We start from the raw sequence: 21318 nt of genomic DNA on the forward strand, positions 1-21318 counted from the left end.
TAACATGCATCCTTCAAGTGCGGTTGTGGTGGGTGTTCTGATCCGGGAGAGACGGCATGGATTTTATGTAGTCTAGCCTCGTTCTGTGTACTGATGCTGAAAGATGGAATTATTCATGAGGCTATATGTTGCGATTGCAGGTCCGTACAACGGAAACACGGACCCGTCGTAGTGTTGTTACCAGACTATGTATAATTGGACATCTAACCACCGTCCAGCCGCATTTTCATAACTGTGCTACAGGCCAGTGTGTGCGTGCTGCTCTGGGGGTGTGTGTGTGAGAGAGAAAACGTCAGGCAAGGAAGGGAAAAGTGTGTGTTCGAGTGCGCCTGAGTGTGCTGTGTGTTTGTGTGGAGAGGGAGGGAGAACGAGAGAAAGAGAGAGCGCGCACTCCAGGTTGGCGCAGGCACCGGTCCGGGAGAACGGAGCGTTGTGCAAGGTGGCAGCATGGCTTCGTCTCACGGGAGAAGCGACCAGCGGTTCGCAGACTGGATGGCAAGTTTACCACAGAGCATGCACACTATTCCGCTCACCAACCTGGCCATACCCGGTAGGTGTTTCTTTCCGTCCATCTCATTTTATTACGCGCGCAATGCACATGCCGAGCCTATGTGATGTGAGAAATACCCAAATTGACCGTGAAGTCTGACACCGCGGACACCGAGCTGCGTTGCAAAGTTTGATGTTTTTACTTTGCAATATCAACTCGTGCAACCAAAATCCCCGGTACTTTCACTGCACCCCATTAGAACAAAGATTAAAACCTGTTGCGCAACACGAGAAGTGCCATGTAGCCTATTTTGAACAGTTCGGCTTGCTCCTGTTTGGAGGTTATAAATAATACACAGATGATTGATGCTTCCACCGCCGGATGAGAGACCCCGAGGTAAAAACGGGATTCAAAATAAATGGCCCATGCAGCTGTGTTTCGAGTATGAATTTAGGCGTTTGTTCTGGGGTGGTGGCTGGAGAGGAGATGGAGAGAGAGAGTGGGATGGGTTCTGTCTGTGTACTCAGATGATCACAGTGCTTCCCATAGAAAATGAGCTGTTGGCCCTCTAGCCAATCAGCGCGCAGGTCTCTTAACTCCATTCAAATTGGAAACGCTGGTTGTAAAGCCCAGTGCTGATCTGACTGATGGAATGGCAAATTAGCAGCCAGTTAATTCCATATCTGCTGCCTAGCGATTATCACACCTCCACACAAATCGCTTTCATTCTTCATTTCTGCAATTTCTAATCCTTTGTGCTTCCCCGTCTCCTCTCATCCTCTTCCCCGTCTCAGTTCCCCTCTTTGCCTCTCCACATCTCTCTCATGTTGAACTACAAATACCTGCTGTGTTTAGAGGTGGCATGTGCAATGAGGGCATTTAAGATGCAAATGGTTGAGCGCTTCATGTCCAATGAGGCGTGGTTTATGGCCAATTCTGACCACAGCTTCCAACATACACATACACACCTAATTTTTAGATTTAACTCCTTGAAGACACAAATGTGATTACATGCATTACCCTTTGATTTTAAATTTGCTGGATTACAAGAAATGTGGTGTTAAAAAAAAAGTTCATCCGTGCCCAAGCAGGATGAGAACATGTTTGGCTTTGGCCTGCAACTCAGCTCCTCTTAGTTTATCCTCCATTTGGCTACAGGCTCTGTAAATACACCCCCAAATCTTTACACTTACTCGTGTTTGCGTGTCACATTTGGCTGTGTGTTTGCACAGATAAACTCCCCAAATTCGCAGGATTTCATCAGATCTTATTTTAGCATCAACCATGTGTGCTCACTGGGGCGAGCATGTGCCGGATTTCTTTCAAAACTCTGTGTCTCATATCACATTCTCTTTTTTTCTTCCCTCTCTTCTTAGAACTCAGCATTGAGACTTTGTTCAAACAGGATTAAAGCTGGCATGGAAAAGACAACAGTTTAATTTCTTCCACAAGTTTTGTCTCTCTTTTTAGTTTGACGATTATTAAATCCTGGATTTTTGCTGGAAAATGCTGCCGTAGAATTCCCACTCTGCAGCTGCTGCCTGTAAATTAGTGATGCTATTTTCTTTTGAGAGCGAAAAGTCTGAACGATCCAGGTCAAGGTAGTGCTCCGCCACATAGGATAATATGATGGGATGGTGCTTTCCTGTTGCTGCTAAAACCCTCACAGTCTGTGTTTGCTTTGCCAGCTTTGCACAGCTGTACTCATTAGTGCACACACCCTACTGTATGATTAGCAGTGAATATTTTTTAAGGTGTTGTGGTGACAGAGACAATTACAGTAATTATCATCTGGTCTTTATAACGTTTTAATGGAATCCATTTGACGCATTTTAAACAATTGGTTTATGAGCTACATCAGCCAATAGAAACATTATAATGTCGATTCTCAACGTAGCATTGGTGTTTGACGTATACAACATCTTGAGCTCCTGGCGTGAAACCAGTTGACAAGCTACAGCGCATAGGATGCTAATAATGAATGTCCTTTTCTGTTGTAAACTGTTTTTAATTCAAATGTTTGTCCATTCATAAGCTAGGTAGGTTGCCGATTATTCTTTTCTGCAACCAGTGTAGGTTAATTAAAAAAAAGAGATTAATTTTGAAATGACAGTTTCAGAAGGTTAAGAGGTTAATAGACCAAAGGATAATGGCCTCAGTCCATTATCGAGAATGAGTTGGCAGTAATGGCGAAGTGCCAGCTAATCTATGCTCTGTATAGCATGTTAGTAATGTGCCTTATGTGTAGGCAAATATTGATAGTAAGTTTTTATTACAGTGTCCTCCATAAAATTATAAGTCATGGAAAGGACAAATGCTGACAGATTGATTTAAAAAAAAAAAAGATTTTAGATGTAGATTGTCATCTTAAAACAAATAATGATGCATTATGTGTAAATATAATGTGTGACAATTTCAAATGCTCACCCTTTTACTGGGAGTTAAGAATGGATTAGACATATTGGCTAAGTGATTTATAGAGTCTGAGGTACAGACAAACAACCTATTTTTTGTATTATTGGTACTAGTGAATGAATGTAGGAAGGTTTCTTTTCTTGGTTTTGCCGTTACATTTTGGACAAGCTGCAGGCTAGACGAGGTCAACTGGCTGACTCCCACAATCAGCAAGCTACAGCACTACGCAAAGATATAAAATTGCTTGGGATGCTTTCCTCATACATCAATGAAAGTGTTATCAATAGTCTGGAGTTGGAGACAGAATGGGACTCAAGAATGGGAATGGGAGTCAAGCCGTAGTCAAATAAAGGTCATTCAGCATGTTAAATCCTCAGAGACGATGTTGTTTGTTTTTGTTCTGTAAAACATTTCAGTGAGATGCAAAGCTGTGTATTATAAGGGTAACTTGCAGTAACACTGTGAGACTTAAATGGGCCCAAAAATAGAACCCTGCGGTACACCACAGAAAAAAACCCCCAGACATAATCAGTCTTTAATTGCTTCTTCTTGCAGGTGGGAGACAAACCATTGCAAAGTTTTATCCCGAATGACAACAACATGGTTGAGGCAGCTCAACAGAAAGAAATGATTGGTTTTGTGGAAAGTAGCGGGGATAGACTGAATTCAATTGCATAAGACACCAATGAATCATTTGTCACCTGGAGGACAGCTGACTCAGTGCTGTTGTGAAACCTGTCTGAAATTTGTTGAGAAAAGGAAAAAGGGCTGTGACAAGGCTCCTTTGCTAGAACCATATTGGCTATAACAGCAGTGATTATTGAATTATAATGCTGTGACTCATGACACAGTGAAGCAGCATTGTGGCTGCGTTATTATTGTAAGAGCATATTTTCATGCGCGGGTTCCTGCCAGTCCTCAGTAAGCTACCTTGTTTGTGCCGTAATAACTAGGTAGCAACCAGACATGACTCAGCTTTTTCTACTAGCCCTACATGCCACTTTGGCTTCAAACTGTGCCGACCTAAACAGTCAGATGGCTTGCGCTAGTTCTAAGCTATTGGGGGACGGGACTGGTAGAATTAAAGGAAGCAATAAATTAAAGATGGGAGTCTTCAAAGAGAGAGAAGGTGAGACAAGGAAGGGGCATGGTCACCATTTTATTTTCCCCAAGCTGATGGATGGGGGACAAGGTGGGCAGTTGTTCTGTAGCTATTCTTAGCTCTGTCAGGTGAATGAGGCAGACTCCCTGGATGTGCATTCGTCTGACTGAGATGGTCAGCAAAGGTGTCCTGCCTGCCAAAGAAATTGTGACTCTTTTTCCCCAAGTGGTTCTGTCACCACAATGCCAGCTTTAGCAGGAGAAGAGTTGTCATAAATTCACATAGAAAACCACAGTTATTAAATTCAGTCTGAATATGTGGTACTGGCGAGCGAATCAACTACATCTCCAATTTTCTGGATTTTTAATGCATTAATTCGAAGAATTCCAAAGTAGGTTGTCAGACGTAGATGCGGGGATATGCTATTTCCCCTGTAAACATCTTATATATGTTTAAATGCTTACACATTGCCCAAAGCGATATGCTCCACAGAAACATATTGATTAATGTAGCTTTGAAACGTTTTGCTTTTTTTCTTTTTTTTACATTTGGCATGGTTACTAGGGTGACCAGATCTGAGTCTGAGAAAAAGAGAACCCTTCAGTTGAGGGGCACGCAGAGAAATGCAATGCAAATTCGATGTAAACATGTTTGAGGCTCTAGTAGAACAAAATCCCAGATGATTTTGAAAGTGTTTCAAAGTTTGGGTTTCACACATTTTTAAAGGACATCTGGTCACCTTAATTTAAAATTTATATTTGCTGTTTAGTTAACACATTGTGCTGAGAATATGTTTATTATTGTGACTGAAGATATAATCAACACAATCAGTTTATTTATTTATTATTATTATTATCATTAATATACATTTTCCTTTTCCACTTATCTCAAAATGTATTTGTATTTGTATCAGAGAAAAAAAAAGTATTGGACTTATCAGAGCAGTGAAACTGTTGGATGGGACTTTGTTCAGTGATGCAGTGCCCACATAACAGTTAAGTATCAGATTTGCAGAGGGCTCAGGGGAGCCCTTCTTAACCTCTAGAATGGCTAACTGTAGCAGCTTTAAGATTTAGGTAGTAAATGAATAGCATACCTTTGACCAAGGAGAAAGGGTGAACGCAATTGTGTTAAGTTAAGATACCCTCTCAGGCAATAAAATCCACCGCAGAAGAGGCATCTTCAGAGAGTCGGCTCCCTGTGGGTAGAGGGAAAAGGCCAACTCGGGAACTTTATGCTGTAAATCTGGCCATCAGCCCCTTGACTAGATCACTCTGCTGCCACTTAAGCCACAGAACAAGGAGGATAAACAGTATCAAATGCCATGATAAACACTGCTTATGCAGCGAGAAGGGCAGGAAATCAACCAGATGAAAACCATTAAGAGGGGGAGAAGATTATTTGGAGGAGCAGATGAAGAGAGAAGAGAACATTCATCCTAGAGAATTAAAAATTAATGGATGGGAGAGGAGGTGGGAATGGTACAGCTATTTTATGTTGATGTGCACCCTTGAGTCTCAGTTTACCTCTAATTTAGTTTCCTCAGAGTCATTGTGTTCTATGAGGTACATCCTGTCAGTCTGAATTGTGTTTTAAGAAGGATTATACAAAGCATACAGTACAAATGACGGCATAAGGATCTTAAAATATCTGCAAACATGTCAGCTTTCTAAGTTGTGTGTTTTAGAAACCAGGTGAAATGTTTCAGTACGGATTCCCTGCTGGCTCTCTTTGACTTGCTCTCCAAGTGGCAGTTAATTGAGTTTTCAGCAGAAGGACATTTATCCTGAATCTAATAGTCAAATAATTCAGCCTCATCGGAAAATCTAAGTACCTTACGCTCGCTACCACTCGAACAAGACTAGGAAAGGAAGGAAAGAAAATTAGGCTTCTCTTCTCCCCGGCATCCCAAAATAGATCTAGAGAGAGTCCATGCTGAGCGGTAATGTTTTGTCATGAAAAAGGGCATAAACCACCGGTGGTCCTCTCTGAATGGTCTGCTTTCATTCAGTGGGAATGACTCCGTTAACACAGGTCAATTCTCCAAGATAACAGTCATCAACTGACGCCACCATCAGCAGCATCGACATCATCATCAATTGGTGCATCACTCTGTCTCCGCTTTTATCCGTCTTGCCTTTAACTTTTGTGCTCTGGCTCTCTCTTTTTACTTTCAGCAGGACACTTAGCGTCCTGTTTGTATCTGACATGTGAGCATGTAGCCGGTGTCAGGTGGGGAAAAAATAGTTCCCAGTGTTCGCATTCTGCATTCGAGGAGGTGCCACGCTGATCTGACGCTCTGATGGTCTCTTTGAAGTGACTCATGGGAAAAGAAAAGCTGAGAATTCGTATTATTCTGGGATTTTCCATTTTTGTCCACGCGCAGATCTTCCTTAGAGTAGAGAGTTTGGATATTGTTCGCAAATGATAAATGACGATAGACTGATTACATTTCCTTTTTTTTTTTTTTTGCGGTGACAGTGACAGTGATTACACACACACTACCCCTATAGTCATCCTTTAGATACTTCATTTTTCCTTCATTCTGGTGATGAAAGCAGCATGTAATAGTAAATTGCATTTGTTCTTGTAGACGAGATAAAAATGACTCAGTTCAGAGGTGCAGTGAATTAGAACAATTTTCATTAGCATGATAGTTCCTCGTCTGCATCGTTCATTGTTGTTTTCTTCACATTTCCAAATAAACGCATTGCCCTTGAGACGTGGATCAGTGCTAAGGTGGAGCAAATTATTGCACAACACAAACAATAATTAATTATGTTCAGAGCTCAGGGGCAACACGTAAAAAAAAAAAAAAAAAAAACTTGATTGTATTATTTTCTGGCAGCCGTCTCTGCAGATTCTCGCAGATGTTGTGCACACTCTGCAAAATATTTGGCCCTTCAGGGTTGCCTCGCTTTTTTCCTGCGAGATCGCTCCTATCCGCAGTGTTGCATCGACCATAAGCTTTTAGTCATACATATTTAAGGCAATGCTTGTTAGGGATACGCAAACTGACTTTGTTGGTTTGCCTCAGGTGCTTTGCTTTCATTAAAACCTGGTATAGTATGCTGCGTGGCCCCCGGGGACTGCAGAATTTAATTTGTATTACAGTTACTTGTTTCCCCTCACATAATATTACTATAAATATCTCAGGAGCATCACAGGGAACTGTGCTTCCTGGGCATTGGTTTTTCCATGTTTGTTGAAGAGCTGGAATTGTTGAGTTGCTGATTAGACAGAAAAGGAAACGAACTCTTTCTGAAAACAAAACTACGTGTCTGAAGTTCTACTCCATTTGGATGTGTGATATCAAAATGAATTTCTTTGCATTTCGGGTAGTTTGAGGATACAGAGAAAGCTTGGTCCTGAAAACATTTTCTGAAATTTAATTGAGTCCAATTTTAAATTCAAAATAAATGAAAATAAGTTTGTGATAATTATGATGTTCTGGTGAACGAACCCTCAGAGCCAGAAAGGAAGCTTTTTTTTCTGCAGATGCAGCTGTTGTGGCTTGTTAAGGTCACGCTCTGTTACGCTGTGACCCTGATGGTATGGCTCGGCCAGCAGTGATGCTGTTTGCTCCCCTGCCCCAGGGTTTAGCTGTCTGCCCCGCTTATGGTCATTCTCTTTGCCGACTGTGAAGACCTGGCACTTCAGCATGGGTAGCTGAAGGTCACGTCAGGCCCCGCGTCAATGTGTTGTGGCGGCGGTGGAAAGCGGGGGTGATGATTTATTTTATTTATTTTAATTTTTTTTGCCTGCAAAGTGAGGGAATTACGTGATGAAAGGAGTCGAGTGATTGCAGTGACAACATCGGGACGAGCTCATTTGCATAATTTGCACACACACACACACAGTCAAGCAGGCATGGGAGGACTCGCGACCTTCAGATCTCACTAGCAGCGTTCACCTCACATTGATTTCATGCAAATGCTCAAGTGCTCTTGGTGAGTCACCAAGACTTTCACACCAGTTTTTTTTTTTGTCTGAATACAACTACAAGAAAATAATTTACATGTTCCAAACAATAGTTTTTTTTTAAAGGGTCAGCTCATGTCTTCATTCATACCACTCTCTATTCAACTGTTCAACAACTGACCTTCCTGTAATGGATGACTCCATGTTATTAATGTTTCTTATACTATTTTATTTTGTTATATTTTATTTTTATTTTTACTTGTGGTTCTCAAGAGTGTTTTTATGTGCAACTATGCTACTGTGACCAAGGAAATTCCCTTGTGGATGAATGAAGTCTGTCTAAGTTCATCTGAACCAAAATTACACAGGTAGTGCTGCCTGTCGCGTCCAATGGTTTGTTTCGCCTGCTGAGGGTTTTGAAATCTTTCCAGCACATGGATTATAAGGTTCAGTGCACCAGAGAGAGACGGCATATAGATTTCCAGAAACAGTTCCAGTCTCTCCACACTCCACTGACCAACTGACAGGAAAGGAAAAGGATTTAGGGATTTTGATCATATAGACACAACGGTGAGCACCGCAGCTTTGTGCCAGCATTTTTTCAATAACAACTTCCCTTGTTAGCAAGTGCATGTGAATTGAAGCAGCAACTTCTGCCACCTCCTCAGTTGGAGGTCTAACTAGTTTAAAGCCTTGCAGTCTTTATTAAAAGAGAGGGAAATAGCTGCCATCCGGGTAGGAAGTCTAAGTCAGAGCCTGCAGTGTCTTCTTGTTACGTTCTGTCTTTATTTTCTGTCGCAAATGGCAACGTGTTACGTGACAGACCTGGAAATATATTATTCACGCTAAGCAGACACAAATCATCTGAAAGTAGCTGCTAGAAACAGAATTACCTTGTTGAAATTTGGTTGTATTCTTTGTTCATTTTGTGCCAGCTGTCATCGGGTAAGAGGTGGGGAACACATTGTACAGGTCGCTAGGGCATCTCAGGGCTGACACAGAAAGACAAATAGCCATCCACAATTGATCCACAGTCACAAAATAAAAGCCACACTGGCACAGGGAGAACATGCAAACTCAACACAGAAAGGCCCCAGACGGCTGGCGGGTTCAAGTCCAGAAGCTTCTTTCTGTGAGGCATCAGTCATATTGATATAGATGAATGAGGAACAGAATCATTCTATTACTTTATAAGTGATATTCTTTTATTCATTTACTGCCTCAACAAGCATATTGAGTGGAACAGAGGTTCATAAATTAAAGTCAATTAAAAAACCATAACCAACGAAGAAGAAAGAGAGAGGAAATTAGAAGAAGGAAAAACCTTTAATGAATGTGACAAAGTTTTGGAAAGAATCTTATGTTCCAAAATGTTTCATCAATTTGCTTTTACATAAATGGAGAATAAACCTTCAGCCACAAATTTCAAGTATTTATAAGAAAAAAAAAACCCTGACAATGCAGTTACCAAGTTAAGTCTGATGGTTACCACCAAGTTACCATCAAAACATATGTATATGCTATATGAGAAAAGTTGAAAATGATAAGCAGAAACACTTTTCTGAGACTTTTTCACCTGAGACTGTGATGGCCGAAAAATCCCTTAAAATGTTGTTGCTTCTTCTCAAAGTTGTCACAGTTCATAATTCATAACCATGGATGCTTCTATTCATGTTGCCATGGCACCGGGCTGTTTTCCAGTGCTGACCCCACTCTTAAACTTGTCTCTCATCCAGAACACTTCACACCAACAGCCAGTACGCGCATGTAGACTCACGCTCGTATCCTCCACAGGTTCCCACGACTCCTTCAGCTTCTACATCGACGAGGCGTCTCCAGTGGGCCCCGAGCAGCCGGAGACGGTGCAGAACTTTGTTTCTGTTTTTGGCACGGTGGCCAAGAAGCTAATGAGGAAGTGGCTGGCTACACAGACTATGAACTTCAACAGCCAACTGGAGGCTGGGATCCGCTTCTTTGACCTTCGCATCTCCACCAAGCCCCGCGACCCCGATAACGAGCTGTACTTCGCCCACGGGCTCTTCAGTGCCACGGTCAGCCAAGAGCATAGCGCCCTGATGGTTTTTGATGTGATGAATTTTTAGTAAGGCTTGCGGTTGCTAAGTGATATTTAAACATTTCTTTGTATGTGACTGCATGTTTTGAGTGCAGGCTGAGAGCTTAATCATACAAGGTCCTTCAGAATTTTGAAGTACACAGTTAATAGCTGTTTGTGTGTCTCGATCGTCATTATGCTGTTAAAAAAAAAATTAATATGGGCATTGTTCATATTTTTGCTTTCAGGTCAGAGAGGGCCTAGAGCAGATCAGTACTTTCCTGTCAGCTCACGCCAGAGAGGTCGTGTTCCTGGACTTCAACCACTTCTACGGCGTGCAGAACCTGCACCACGAAAAACTGGTGGCCATGCTGAAAGAAGTGTTCGGGGACAAACTCTGCCCGGTTGTTTTCGCACAGGAGGTACAAATACACTTAACCCTTGGCAGCAGGATTAAAAGCAATTAAATGATCAAGGCGCGGCCCCGAAATGTTTATTCCAGCCGCTACTTTCTTTCACCTTAGTTAGTCTTGATTGAGAAAAGGACACATCTCAGGCACGCGTTCATTTTCTGTGTGTGTTAAAAAGGCTTTCGGTAATTATTGTTTTCGCAGGCCTTGCACTACAGTGATTCCATGTTTTGATCACTTGAGATGCAGAATGATGGTTATCACATCCCTAATCATAGTTCATTTTTTTCCCTCCTGTTTTGTATGTGCCCTTTTGCGCAGAAGACAAGTAGAAAAAAGTTCCCCAGCACCAAGACTTCACGCTCCGCCTGTTTATTTCCCCCGTCCAATCAGCCGTAAAAATAATCAAATCTTCAAGAGCTCACACTCCGGCGTCACCGATTTAAGATAACTTTCCCGCCAGATGATTCACTTGGGTTAGGATGACGCAGAGGAGAAGAAGGAGAAGAATGAGAAGAAGAATAAAGTGAGGTTGATGAGTTGGTTTCTGGGAAAATAATAAACTTCTTGTCAGGGCTGTTGGAGCATCTAGGGTGGTGTTTAATTTCAGAGACAAATGACAGCTATTCTTTGGCCAATGGGAATTAAGTCCCATACTTTCTCTATAAGTACATTTACTCTGTTTGCTGTCCTATACAAACTTAATCAGCCCCGCTCCTCCTGCAGCAGTTTCGTCTATTTAAAGAAATAACGTCACCATCGACTCATGGGGGAGGATAACTGACATGACTTTAATCATCAAGTTTTTTAATTGTCCTTTTTATTTTTTAATTAGAAACAGTCCTATAATATTTTTATTTTTGTTTTTACATGACTAAGCTGCCTTGGGAAATAACATACCTCTCCAATTCTTTCAGTGAACAAAGCTGCTTAATATTAAGTGTGAGAGAATTATACCCTGCCAGCGTCAATTCAAATAAAGATGAAGCTTTTCCGACCAGACCGTTTCCCACCCGCACTCAGGTGACTCTGCAGTATCTGTGGGAGAAGGAGTACCAGGTGCTCGTCTTCTACCACCACCCCATGGCGCTGGAGGTGCCCTTCCTGTGGCCAGGCCAGATGATGCCCTCGCCCTGGGCCAACACCACCGACCCAGAGAAGCTCGTTCAGTTTCTCCAAGCATCTGTCACTGACCGCAGGTTAGTCAGTAACTTCCCTTTGGGCGATGTCCAAAATAGAGCATGCAGTTAAATGGAGCTACATTTCTGCACCCTGTTATGTTTTCTGTGTTGGTAAGGATTTAGTTGCTTTGATTGATGTTATGTTTCAAATTAGTAAATTATTCAAACTGTCCAACCATGACAGCTCATTTTGTCACGTCAAAATGTTCATTTTGGGCTCAAAGTTAGTTTTACTTCGAAAATGTGAAAATGTGAAAGCCATATAAAATATATTTTTAGATAGAGGGGCATCGAGAACCGGTTTCAACTTGCTCATTGATCCCCTTATCAATACTTTCCCAGTCCTGATGGTGGCGCTAATGCACCTAAAAGTTGTTTGCCAACCATCATAAAACAAAAGAAGAAGAAGAATCTCTACAGAAGAACTTCATTCACATCACTGACGCTCACGTGATGTCAAGGCGCGATGGCAGAGAGACTGAAACGGTCCAAAGTGTGGCTTCTCTTCACCAGAGGAGACTGCAACAACGCAACATGCAACTTATGCAGCACCGTAATTTCAAGCAAGGGCAGCAACACCACCAACATGCTGAACTATTAGTTGATGACGCACAGCAGTAAATGCCGAGAGCGCCATGTGTTCAACACAACAATCTCCAGTCAACGGGTGCAGCTGCCACTAAGTTTCAGAAGAGCTAGTAAGGATCCAGTGACCAATTTCCTATTTGTTTTCTTAAACAAGCTCTCATGTCTTGTTTGGAAACTCATTAAAATTGCTGTCGTTTACACGAAACCACAAACGCCTACTTTTTGCAGACCAAAAATTCACAGGAGGAACTGATAAGGGAATCGATAATGGCATCGGATCGATAAGCACAATCGATAATGGCATCGGTGTAAATAAAATCTCGTCGATGCCCATCCCTAGTTATAGAGTAACAGAAAGTTTATTTCAGGGAACTTAATGCTGTCAATTTAAAATGTATTTTGCAGGAGGAAGGGGACGTTCTTTGTCTCCCAGGTGGTCCTGACGCCAAAGGCCAGCACTGTGATGAAGGGCGTGGCTAGCGGACTGAGAGAGACAATTACAGAAAGGTGTGTGCGTGTGCATGTGTATACCTGTTTGTGAGTGTGTGTTTGTGACAGAGAGTCAACTGTGCTTTATGTTTACGCGCTAGATGATGGGTTTGCAACACGCAGGCACACTGGGTACACCTCAAGCACTAGAGGTCACAGACGTTATGTGATTTACCCACAACAACAAAAAAAATCATGTCTGTGTGTGTACTCTTACACGCACACATATAAAGAGTCATATGTGAGCTATTGTGGCATTTTAGAACTAAATCCAGCGGCATGTTGGCTCTACGGATATCCCCAGGCGTGTAACACACAGACGTTTTGGGGTTTTTGAACAGCAGACCCACACCAGAGGCAATATTTCTTCTTCTTCTCCCTCTTTGTACGTCGCCCTTCCCCGAGTTATTTTCTCCTGATTTACCCTCAGCTTTGTCTGTATTTCACTCCCTCTTAATGTCACCAGTTTGTTAAAAGCCTCAGCAGCAAAACCATCAATTTTCCCGGCATGAATTATTCATTTGATAATTCCACTATCAGCCATTCTCACCAGGCGTTTGGTTACTTTGATGTAGGCATCTTCCAGAACTCCATCTTGCCACGCGCACTGCCAGCGCAGGACTCGGCATGACAACAACAAAAAAAAAAAAAGAAAAGAGAGAGAGGGAGAGAGAGACGACCGGCAGAATTCTGTTATGCAGAAAACTGGGCGAGGCATCTGCAGGAGTAACACCCTCCCCTGGTGCTCGGCTCACATGAACATGTCCAGAGAGCATTCAATGTGTCCTTCTCACAGCTGGTGTCTGGCTCGCAGACATCACATGCTGCGTCACAGAGATCTTTTATCACAGCGTGTCTCTCTCTGTGTTACACAAGCGGACCGTGAATCATCCCTTGCTCTGTCCCTGTCTTTTTTTTCTTTTCTTTCTTTCTTTTTTTTTTTTTTTTTTTTTTTTTTTTTACTTCATTTCGCCCATGTGCTCTTTCCACTAAAGTGATTCTGTGTGTGCTTCTGTGCGTCCTCCCAGGGCGCTGCCAGGCATGATGCAGTGGATCCGGTCGCAAAGGCCCGGGGAGAGCGGCATCAACATCATCACAGCTGATTTTGTGGAACTCGGGGAGTTCATCAGCGCCGTCATCACCCTCAACTATCACCTGGACGAAGACGACGATGACGCCACCTGAGAGCCCACAGGGGGCGTCAGGGAGCGCAGTCGCCCCCCCCACTGTCGCTAGTGGTTGGCTCTGTGCTCTCCCTCTTTTCTCTTTGGCATTTATTTCAAGAGGGGAGCTGCACTGCTCCTCTCACTTTATTTAGGGCTATAGTGAAGTGAGAGATGAAATGGATGAAAAAAGTGGGTTGAGGAAGGACGAGTTGAAACTGGCAGAAACAACACTGATGTTTGGGTGGAGCACTACGAGAACGAGGTTTAGTTTTATTTGTTTCCTGTTTTGGGGGATATTTTTTTTAATTTTCATTTTCTTATTCCCTGTGCTGTAAAAAAAAACAAAAGAAATCCTGCTTTCTCCACTGATCAAATGCACTGTTTTTAGGCTTACCACATCATCAAGGGTAGGTTCCTCAGAGCATATCAGCCTCGTGCTAAATGTATTGGTACAACAATCTTGGTATTCTAGTATTAATAGTGACCGCCTTTTTTCAAAGGTTGTTTTAAATAAGTCCGTGTTACTTAAAATTGTAGGCCGGTGTTAGTAGCTAGCAGTTGTATGTCTTGTTTGGAAAATCTGTCCAAGTGAAGTCTCTCTCTTTTTTTAATATATATATATAATTTATTTTTCGTTAAACAGTATGCATCCCTGGTCAGATCACTGTGGGTGTTTTTGAAAAAAAAAAAAGGAGCTTGAAATCAGATCGTGTTTAAGAAGTTTTGTTAAAAATGTTTCAGTCGATACACGGACTCTAAATGAACCATTTCCGCCTTTTATTTCTAATCTCTTGTGGGCCTTCCAGCCGGTAATACTCATTCTTGCAGCCAAGACATTTATCAGACACCACAAATCTATTGATTGATTAAAACCATTGATTCACTCACTTAAAGGAAAGAGAGAGCTGGGAAAGCGCGCCACTTACAGTGGTTGTGTCCCTACATTAATCCTTCGTGCATCTAAGTAACAATTTTCCATTCCAAGCGTGTTTGCAACATAAGCATCAGCTCTCACTGTTAGAAATGCGGTCAGCGCAGCTAGTCATTTCTAATGGTTAGACACCAGCATGACACGATTGTTGTATTCTGTGGTGGGTGCTGAGTCGTGATAGCCAAGTATAAAAATATACAACATACCTGGGTGCAAGAGCGTATCCACCGTCTGTCTTTTCCTTTTCTGCTCGCTTGCCCCCTGTGCGAGCGTGTCTGTACCTACTGCTATTGTGCAGTATAGGCATATGAGTCACCATGAGAAATATCACCATGTTGTGTCTTTTATAATAGCATGTGATAAAGGTGGATTTTCTGGTGCAATACATTCACGACGCTCTTGTTCTTTTTTTTTTATGTATAATGCATTTAATTCTTTATCCTGCAACGTTTAACTTAAGACGTACATCGAAATAGCGCCCAGAAAGACAGCGGAAATATTTTTATTGCAAGATTTTACACATTATGCATGAAAAAAGAAAAAAGAAAATAAATAAATAAATATCACATACTACTCCAACATCCACACAGCTGATGATCAGCGTGGCATTTTCTGCAGAGAATGTATTCTGCCTGGGACGTTGTTGTCGAGTTTGGTCACATAAAGCCAAAAAAAAAATAATAATAAAACAAAAAACAGGAAACTCAGTTCTTTGGATTGGTGAATGTACTGTATGTGTCTCGTGAGTAACTGTGCCATTTCTAAAAGTCTTGCGTGAGTGACTGAGTTTCAGCTAGGGAGTCATGTTTGTATTATATGCTTCAGTGTGAAAATGGGTTCCAGTTTTAGAGTTTCACTTTTCTGTGCAGTTTCTTGTTAAAATGTTTTATATTGTGGAAAGTTTCTACATACTGTAATTGCAAATAGTACACTGCCGATAAATTGTAAATTATTTAAATAACTACTGAGAGTCATTATCAGCATTTTCTTAACTTATACCTTGAGTGAGCTACCATACCGCTCCTGTTTTTCAAATTCATTTGGTACTTTGCATTTGTGCATGAACCAAAAACTTCTACATGTATCGCTTGTTGCAAGCCAACGACAAGGTCCATGAGTTTGTGCATAATCTTTTCTATATGTTGTTAGTTTCTTCATATTGTTCTTAAGAGCATGTGTGCATCTCAGCTGAAAATGTTCCTTCCCTTTAAGACAAAACTTTAGTTACTTTTTAAATGTTGCACTGCTACGATTCCGTGCACTTCATTAAGAAAAAAGAAAGAAAAAAAAAACACACACACAAATGAGCAGTATTAAAAATGCTTGCAAATTGTGCTGTAAGGACATTTGTGTCTTCCCTGGTCCAAACTGTTGTCATTGCCTTTATGTTCTGATGTGAAAAGAGTCCTTTGCTGTTGTAAAACTCCAAGACATTTGTTCAAATGAAAGTGACTCTGTTCTAAGTGGATAATGGCCGAAAAATAAAGCTTCTATTCCTCCCTGAACGCCTTCTGCTTGATTGAAAACACAATTATTGTAGCTGTTCTAATAAAATAGTAAATTTATGCAATCTGAAAATGACAGTCCTTTAGATCTAATGTATGTAACGTGGTTTTTATTTTAGATTTTTAATCTAGCGCCTAGATGTTTCATGCCCTATCTTCGCTGAATGGCATCCTAAAATCATTCCGTTTCCAGGGTGATGAGGATAGAGGTGGGTGGGCAGCGGCACCCGGTGTGACCTTCCTGAGACTGTTTCGTAATTCAGCATCTGTCGTTCTGCAGCCAGGTGTTGCTCATGAGGCTGTAACCAATACGACTGCGGTGAAAAGTGGCTGCTGTTGGTGCTTTTTTTTAGTGCGTGCATCTTAATTTCCAGCACCTTCTGGGTCTTCACGTGAGCCCTCCTGACCTTCTGTGCGTTCCGGTCATGTGACGTAACGTTGTAACGTTGTTTGAGTGGTCGATATCTCATTAATGCTGATCCTCACTTACATTGACACATGTTAATTGAGTTAGCAAGCTCGCTGTTATCAGTAGCCAGTGACATTCTTCTCTGGAAGCTGCTCAGTACAATAGCACCGTCAGTTGTGACCGCAGCCCAGATGAATAAATATTAAGCGCTTTCATTGCGAACAAAAAGGTATAATGTGGATGAGGATACTTAAAATGTTCTTGTTGTGTGTTTTTATTATTTATTTTTTTACTTTTATGTTGAATATTGAGGGGCCAAAGGTGCTGCATTACATAACTAATAACAGAGAGGGGAGAAATTCACAAAAAAAAGTTACAAATATAAAGTACATCCTTGGATTTTTATTGAAAGAGTCATTTGCTGAAGAAAAGGAAAAAGATGCTAATGTGCCCGGGAGCAACGTGCGCATGTTCGAGTCTGCCTGTCTCTCTGTCACACACACACAGGAGAGCACACAGATGAAGAGGAGGTAGAGGTGTGGGAGGTAGAGATGGATGGTGGCATTCAGACAGTTTAAAGAGGGGCAGAAGCGAGAGGCACAGTTTCAGAAAAGTTTGGAGTGTGCGGAGGAGGGAGAGTAATTTCATCAGCCACTCCTGTGTCTAGTTATGAAGGTGCATCGGTAGAGGACGACAACTGGTCTGCACGACACCACACAGAGACAGATGCAAGTCCGCCATACATCCATACAGCTCTAGCGTTATCGCCTTTAAGATAAAACTAAACAAATTGAGGCTGAGGATATAAAGTTAACTGTGAAGATGAAGAAGACAAAGAGAGAGGCAGAGTGGAGCCACTGTGGGAGGACCATAGGTCACAAGTTGCCACTGGTGGATTATGACCTTTCTAGTCACAAACATCTCCCATTTGGAGACTCTGGTTTGTAGGTCTAGTCCTTCAGCAGTACTGCTGAATTGTGTCGTACCGATTTTGGCAATCCCATTTTAGTCAGTGCTAGACTTACGGAAGCGCTTTTTGTTTCAATCCAGTTTAACAGTACCACAAATTACATCCTCCAAAATAGTCAAACAGCCGAATGACCACCTCATTAAGAGGGATTTAGTGCAAGACTGCTATACTAGAATGCATTTTCATTAGTGTACTCAATGACCTCTCAACTGAGTGCTTCAAAATTATATATCTTGACTTACATTGATCAGGCATAATATTATGACCACCTTTCTAATATTGTGTAGGTCTACCTTGTGCCTCCACAACAGTTCTGGCTCATCAGAGAATGGACGTGGACCTCCTGAGGGTGTCCTGTGGCGTACAACACAATGTTTTTAATGGGGGCTTTTGGGTCCTATGGGTTGAAGGTAGGGGCCTCTGTGGATCAGACGTGTTCCACTGCATCCAACAGATACTCGATCAGTTTGGGATCTAGTGAATACGGAGATCAGGTCAACACCTTGTGCTGTTTTCATGTTTTTTGAGTTGTTCCTAAACTGTTTTTGTGCCTGTGTCAGGCTGCATCCATTATATTGTCACAAGATTGTCAATGTTATTAATTTCTCCTGGCAGTGGTTTTAATGTTGGCTCCTTATATGTGATATAATTCCCACCCTTTTGGGCGTGTATCCCTGCATTAGAAGCTTTTAAGTAATTTCCCACAGGAAACACAGGCAATCCTCTATTCAGCAAAACGTAGTTTACACCCATTTAATTGAGTTTCAGCTCCGAGTGTTTATCTGTTCAGCTGGAATTGCGAGAGTCACCACACAAAGAACTAGAGGGTGTCGTGTCCTGTCTGCAGAGGTTTCTGAATTAACCAGTAGTTCACTATAAGGTCAAAAAGAAGTGAGATTAGTCTTAGATAAATAAAACAAAAATCCATTCAATTTAAAGTTCTCGTAAATCATCTCACGGAACGATGCTGTCACGGCATAACATGCTGGATTTCAAAACACAGTTCACACATGCACCGGGAGATGAAAACGCAAACGTCACACGTTCATTGACTGATGCTCTCTGTGTCTGAGGAGACGTCATTTGCTGGCAGACAAAACTTCCAGGGCAGATGGCGGTCAAAGATGGCCTCCCGAACATCATGAGACGCACAGAGGCAGAACTAATGGAGGGCATGGTCTGGTGGCCCGTTGTCTGAGCCAACTGTTTTTTTAGCCCGTGGTGCTGGGACTTGGCTTGCTGCTGTACAGCTGTACAGTAGCTGAGTCATTTAGCATTGAGAAGCCATTTCAGAAATACGGGAAATCACTTTCACACCCATTACCATAGTCTATGCAGAATATATGCATGACTCAACGTATCATGACCAAAGGTGACATAGCGATGATGGTTTATTGTTTATGAAAAATGTTGCATGAATTTAATAAAATTGCTGCACATGGAAAATGACTAAAAGTGTTCCTTTTTCTCTGTGAATGAAGGTCAGAGATTGTGGGCGCAAATTGTGCTTGTGCTTGAAATCTCCTAATAATTTTTGCTTTTACATTTTTTTACTTTTTTTTTTTAACATTTCTCTGCTACAGCACTTCTAAATGTAGCCTTATTTCCAAACAGCTACTGAAATTATATTCTGTCTTTGACAGCTCATCTGTACATTAATTTGACATCCTAAATTTGTAGGCAGGACAAAACTGTCTCATGGTTATTTCTAGAAATGTCTGGCGGCAGGAATCAATGCTCACTAACACAAGCTCGCCTCCCCCTACGGCTGCTAAGGCATATTTCAGTGCAACACTCAATATTCCCTCTGAGGCTGCCAGTATATGATGGATGTGCACAGTATGTCCAGACTGTCCATGACAGCGGAGATATATATATATATATATATATATATATATATATATATACATGATTAGAGAGAGAAATACAGATGTGTGGGAACACCTTCTCATTAAATAGCAGTTCTCAAGTTTGGCTCCAAGAGATGTCTCCCTTAAGCTAGATCACCCAGCCTCTCTATCTCCATGTCTATCGCTCTCTCTGCATGAGGAAACATCAGGAAAACCATTATTTGAAATGGCCTGAACCGAACTCAGGCTCAACCTTCGGCAATGTCCAAATAGATCTTTTGTCACTAGGAGGCCGTGTGGTGGTTTTCTTCAAATATAATAAATCAAATAATATCACTTGGAAATATTCACAAATTGGCCCAGCCTTGAATCACATTTCAACCACGAACAGGAAACGGTTCAAACGTCTCTGTTGCCCTCCAGTGTTTGCAAGGCTAAATCACATCTGTAGTTAGTGAGCAGAACATGCACGCCTTCAGCTGCAGCACCTCAAAACATGTTAACAACAAAACGAAGACGTGCAAGAATAATGTGTCACTGAAAATGACTGAAGTGGTGCATTGTACAGAAATAGCATCCGGTGATTTATTGATGAGACAATGTTATTGTATGTACGTATACTCTCACATTCTTGTGATCTTATTTAAAATAAAATATATATAATCAGATCACAGTGGCTCCATGTTAAGCACTGATGCCTCCCAGCATGAAGGTCTGGGTTCAGGTCTGGGTTCGGGTCCGGGTTCGGGTCCCACTCAGGCCTTTCTGGGTGGAGTTGCATGTTCTCCCTGTGTCTGCGTGGGTTTACTCTGGCTTCCTCCAAAGACATGCTGGTTACGTTAATTGGTGATTCTAAATTGACCCTTGGTGTGAGTGTGAGATAGTTTTGACATTTCCTGGGCTTATTCCTGAAGTGAGAGGCAAAATGTACCCTGAGCTTTGTGACTACAAGCATCGGTAACAACATCAGCAATGGCTGTATACAATTTAATGGTCACTAGGGCTGTCAAAATCGTTGGCATCTTAGATTAATCCATCATCATGATTAATCTGATTAAAACGTTTAAAGCACTTAACCCATCTGCAGCGTAAAGTGACACTCCTGCAACCACTGTTCAGTGTGAATAAGAAGCGGTCAGATATCGTCTGTCTTAGTAGCTGCTGAAAGAGGAGGAACAGGGTCACATTAATGAGGAGAAATATTCCTTTCCTGAGACTATTGGCTCATGCAAAATGACACGTGATTAATACATATTAAAAATGAATTCATTTAATCGTGATTAATCAGAATTAATCCACAGCAACCCCGTGATTAATCTGATTAAAAAAATATCGAAGAAAGAACGACTTTGTGCACTTTGGGCAGGTTAAAACTTACATTTAACATAATGGGACTCGGCTATAAAATGTACAAGAGAGATGAAGTATTAGAAGAAGTGCAAGGAATGTCTGGACTGGACTGAAAAGAGAGAGGGGTGAAAAGGTCAATGCATGTTCCTGCAGAGTTGGCTTTTATCACTTAAGAGGAGCCTGGCTGTGCACTCAAGTGTTGGCTAATCTCTACGTTAAGAGTTCAAATACTATAAAAATATAATACTAAATAAATATAATACTATATAAGTACTATAAATACAGTTTGAGCTGAGACGCATAGAATAGAAAATGTACAGGACAGATTCAAGGACATGTATCAATGATTGAGTCTATTTAATATAAACAGCTGATTAAAACTATTATCTGGGATGCAAATCCTTTAAACCATTAGAACATGTAGACATGCGTGAACATGTGCCTAAGTTACACCAATCAGTCACAATATTAAAACCACCTGGCATTCG

The 21318-nt window shown here is 41.6% G+C and overlaps 1 protein-coding gene across 1 annotated transcript; it reads left to right on the top strand.

Moving 5' to 3' along the window:
• The first annotated feature begins 209 nt into the window (after positions 1-209).
• On the top strand, positions 210-16243 carry plcxd3 (phosphatidylinositol-specific phospholipase C, X domain containing 3). Its single transcript, XM_047591656.1, has 6 exons — positions 210-550; positions 9723-9979; positions 10230-10403; positions 11415-11590; positions 12566-12667; positions 13678-16243. Exons 1-6 carry the CDS (start codon positions 448-450, stop codon positions 13832-13834), a joined length of 969 nt encoding a protein of 322 aa, XP_047447612.1. The 5' UTR covers positions 210-447; the 3' UTR covers positions 13835-16243.
• Positions 16244-21318: the final 5075 nt, after the last annotated feature.

Source organism: Mugil cephalus, chromosome 8 (assembly GCF_022458985.1).
Source record: "Mugil cephalus isolate CIBA_MC_2020 chromosome 8, CIBA_Mcephalus_1.1, whole genome shotgun sequence".
Taxonomy (NCBI): Eukaryota; Metazoa; Chordata; class Actinopteri; order Mugiliformes; family Mugilidae; genus Mugil; species Mugil cephalus.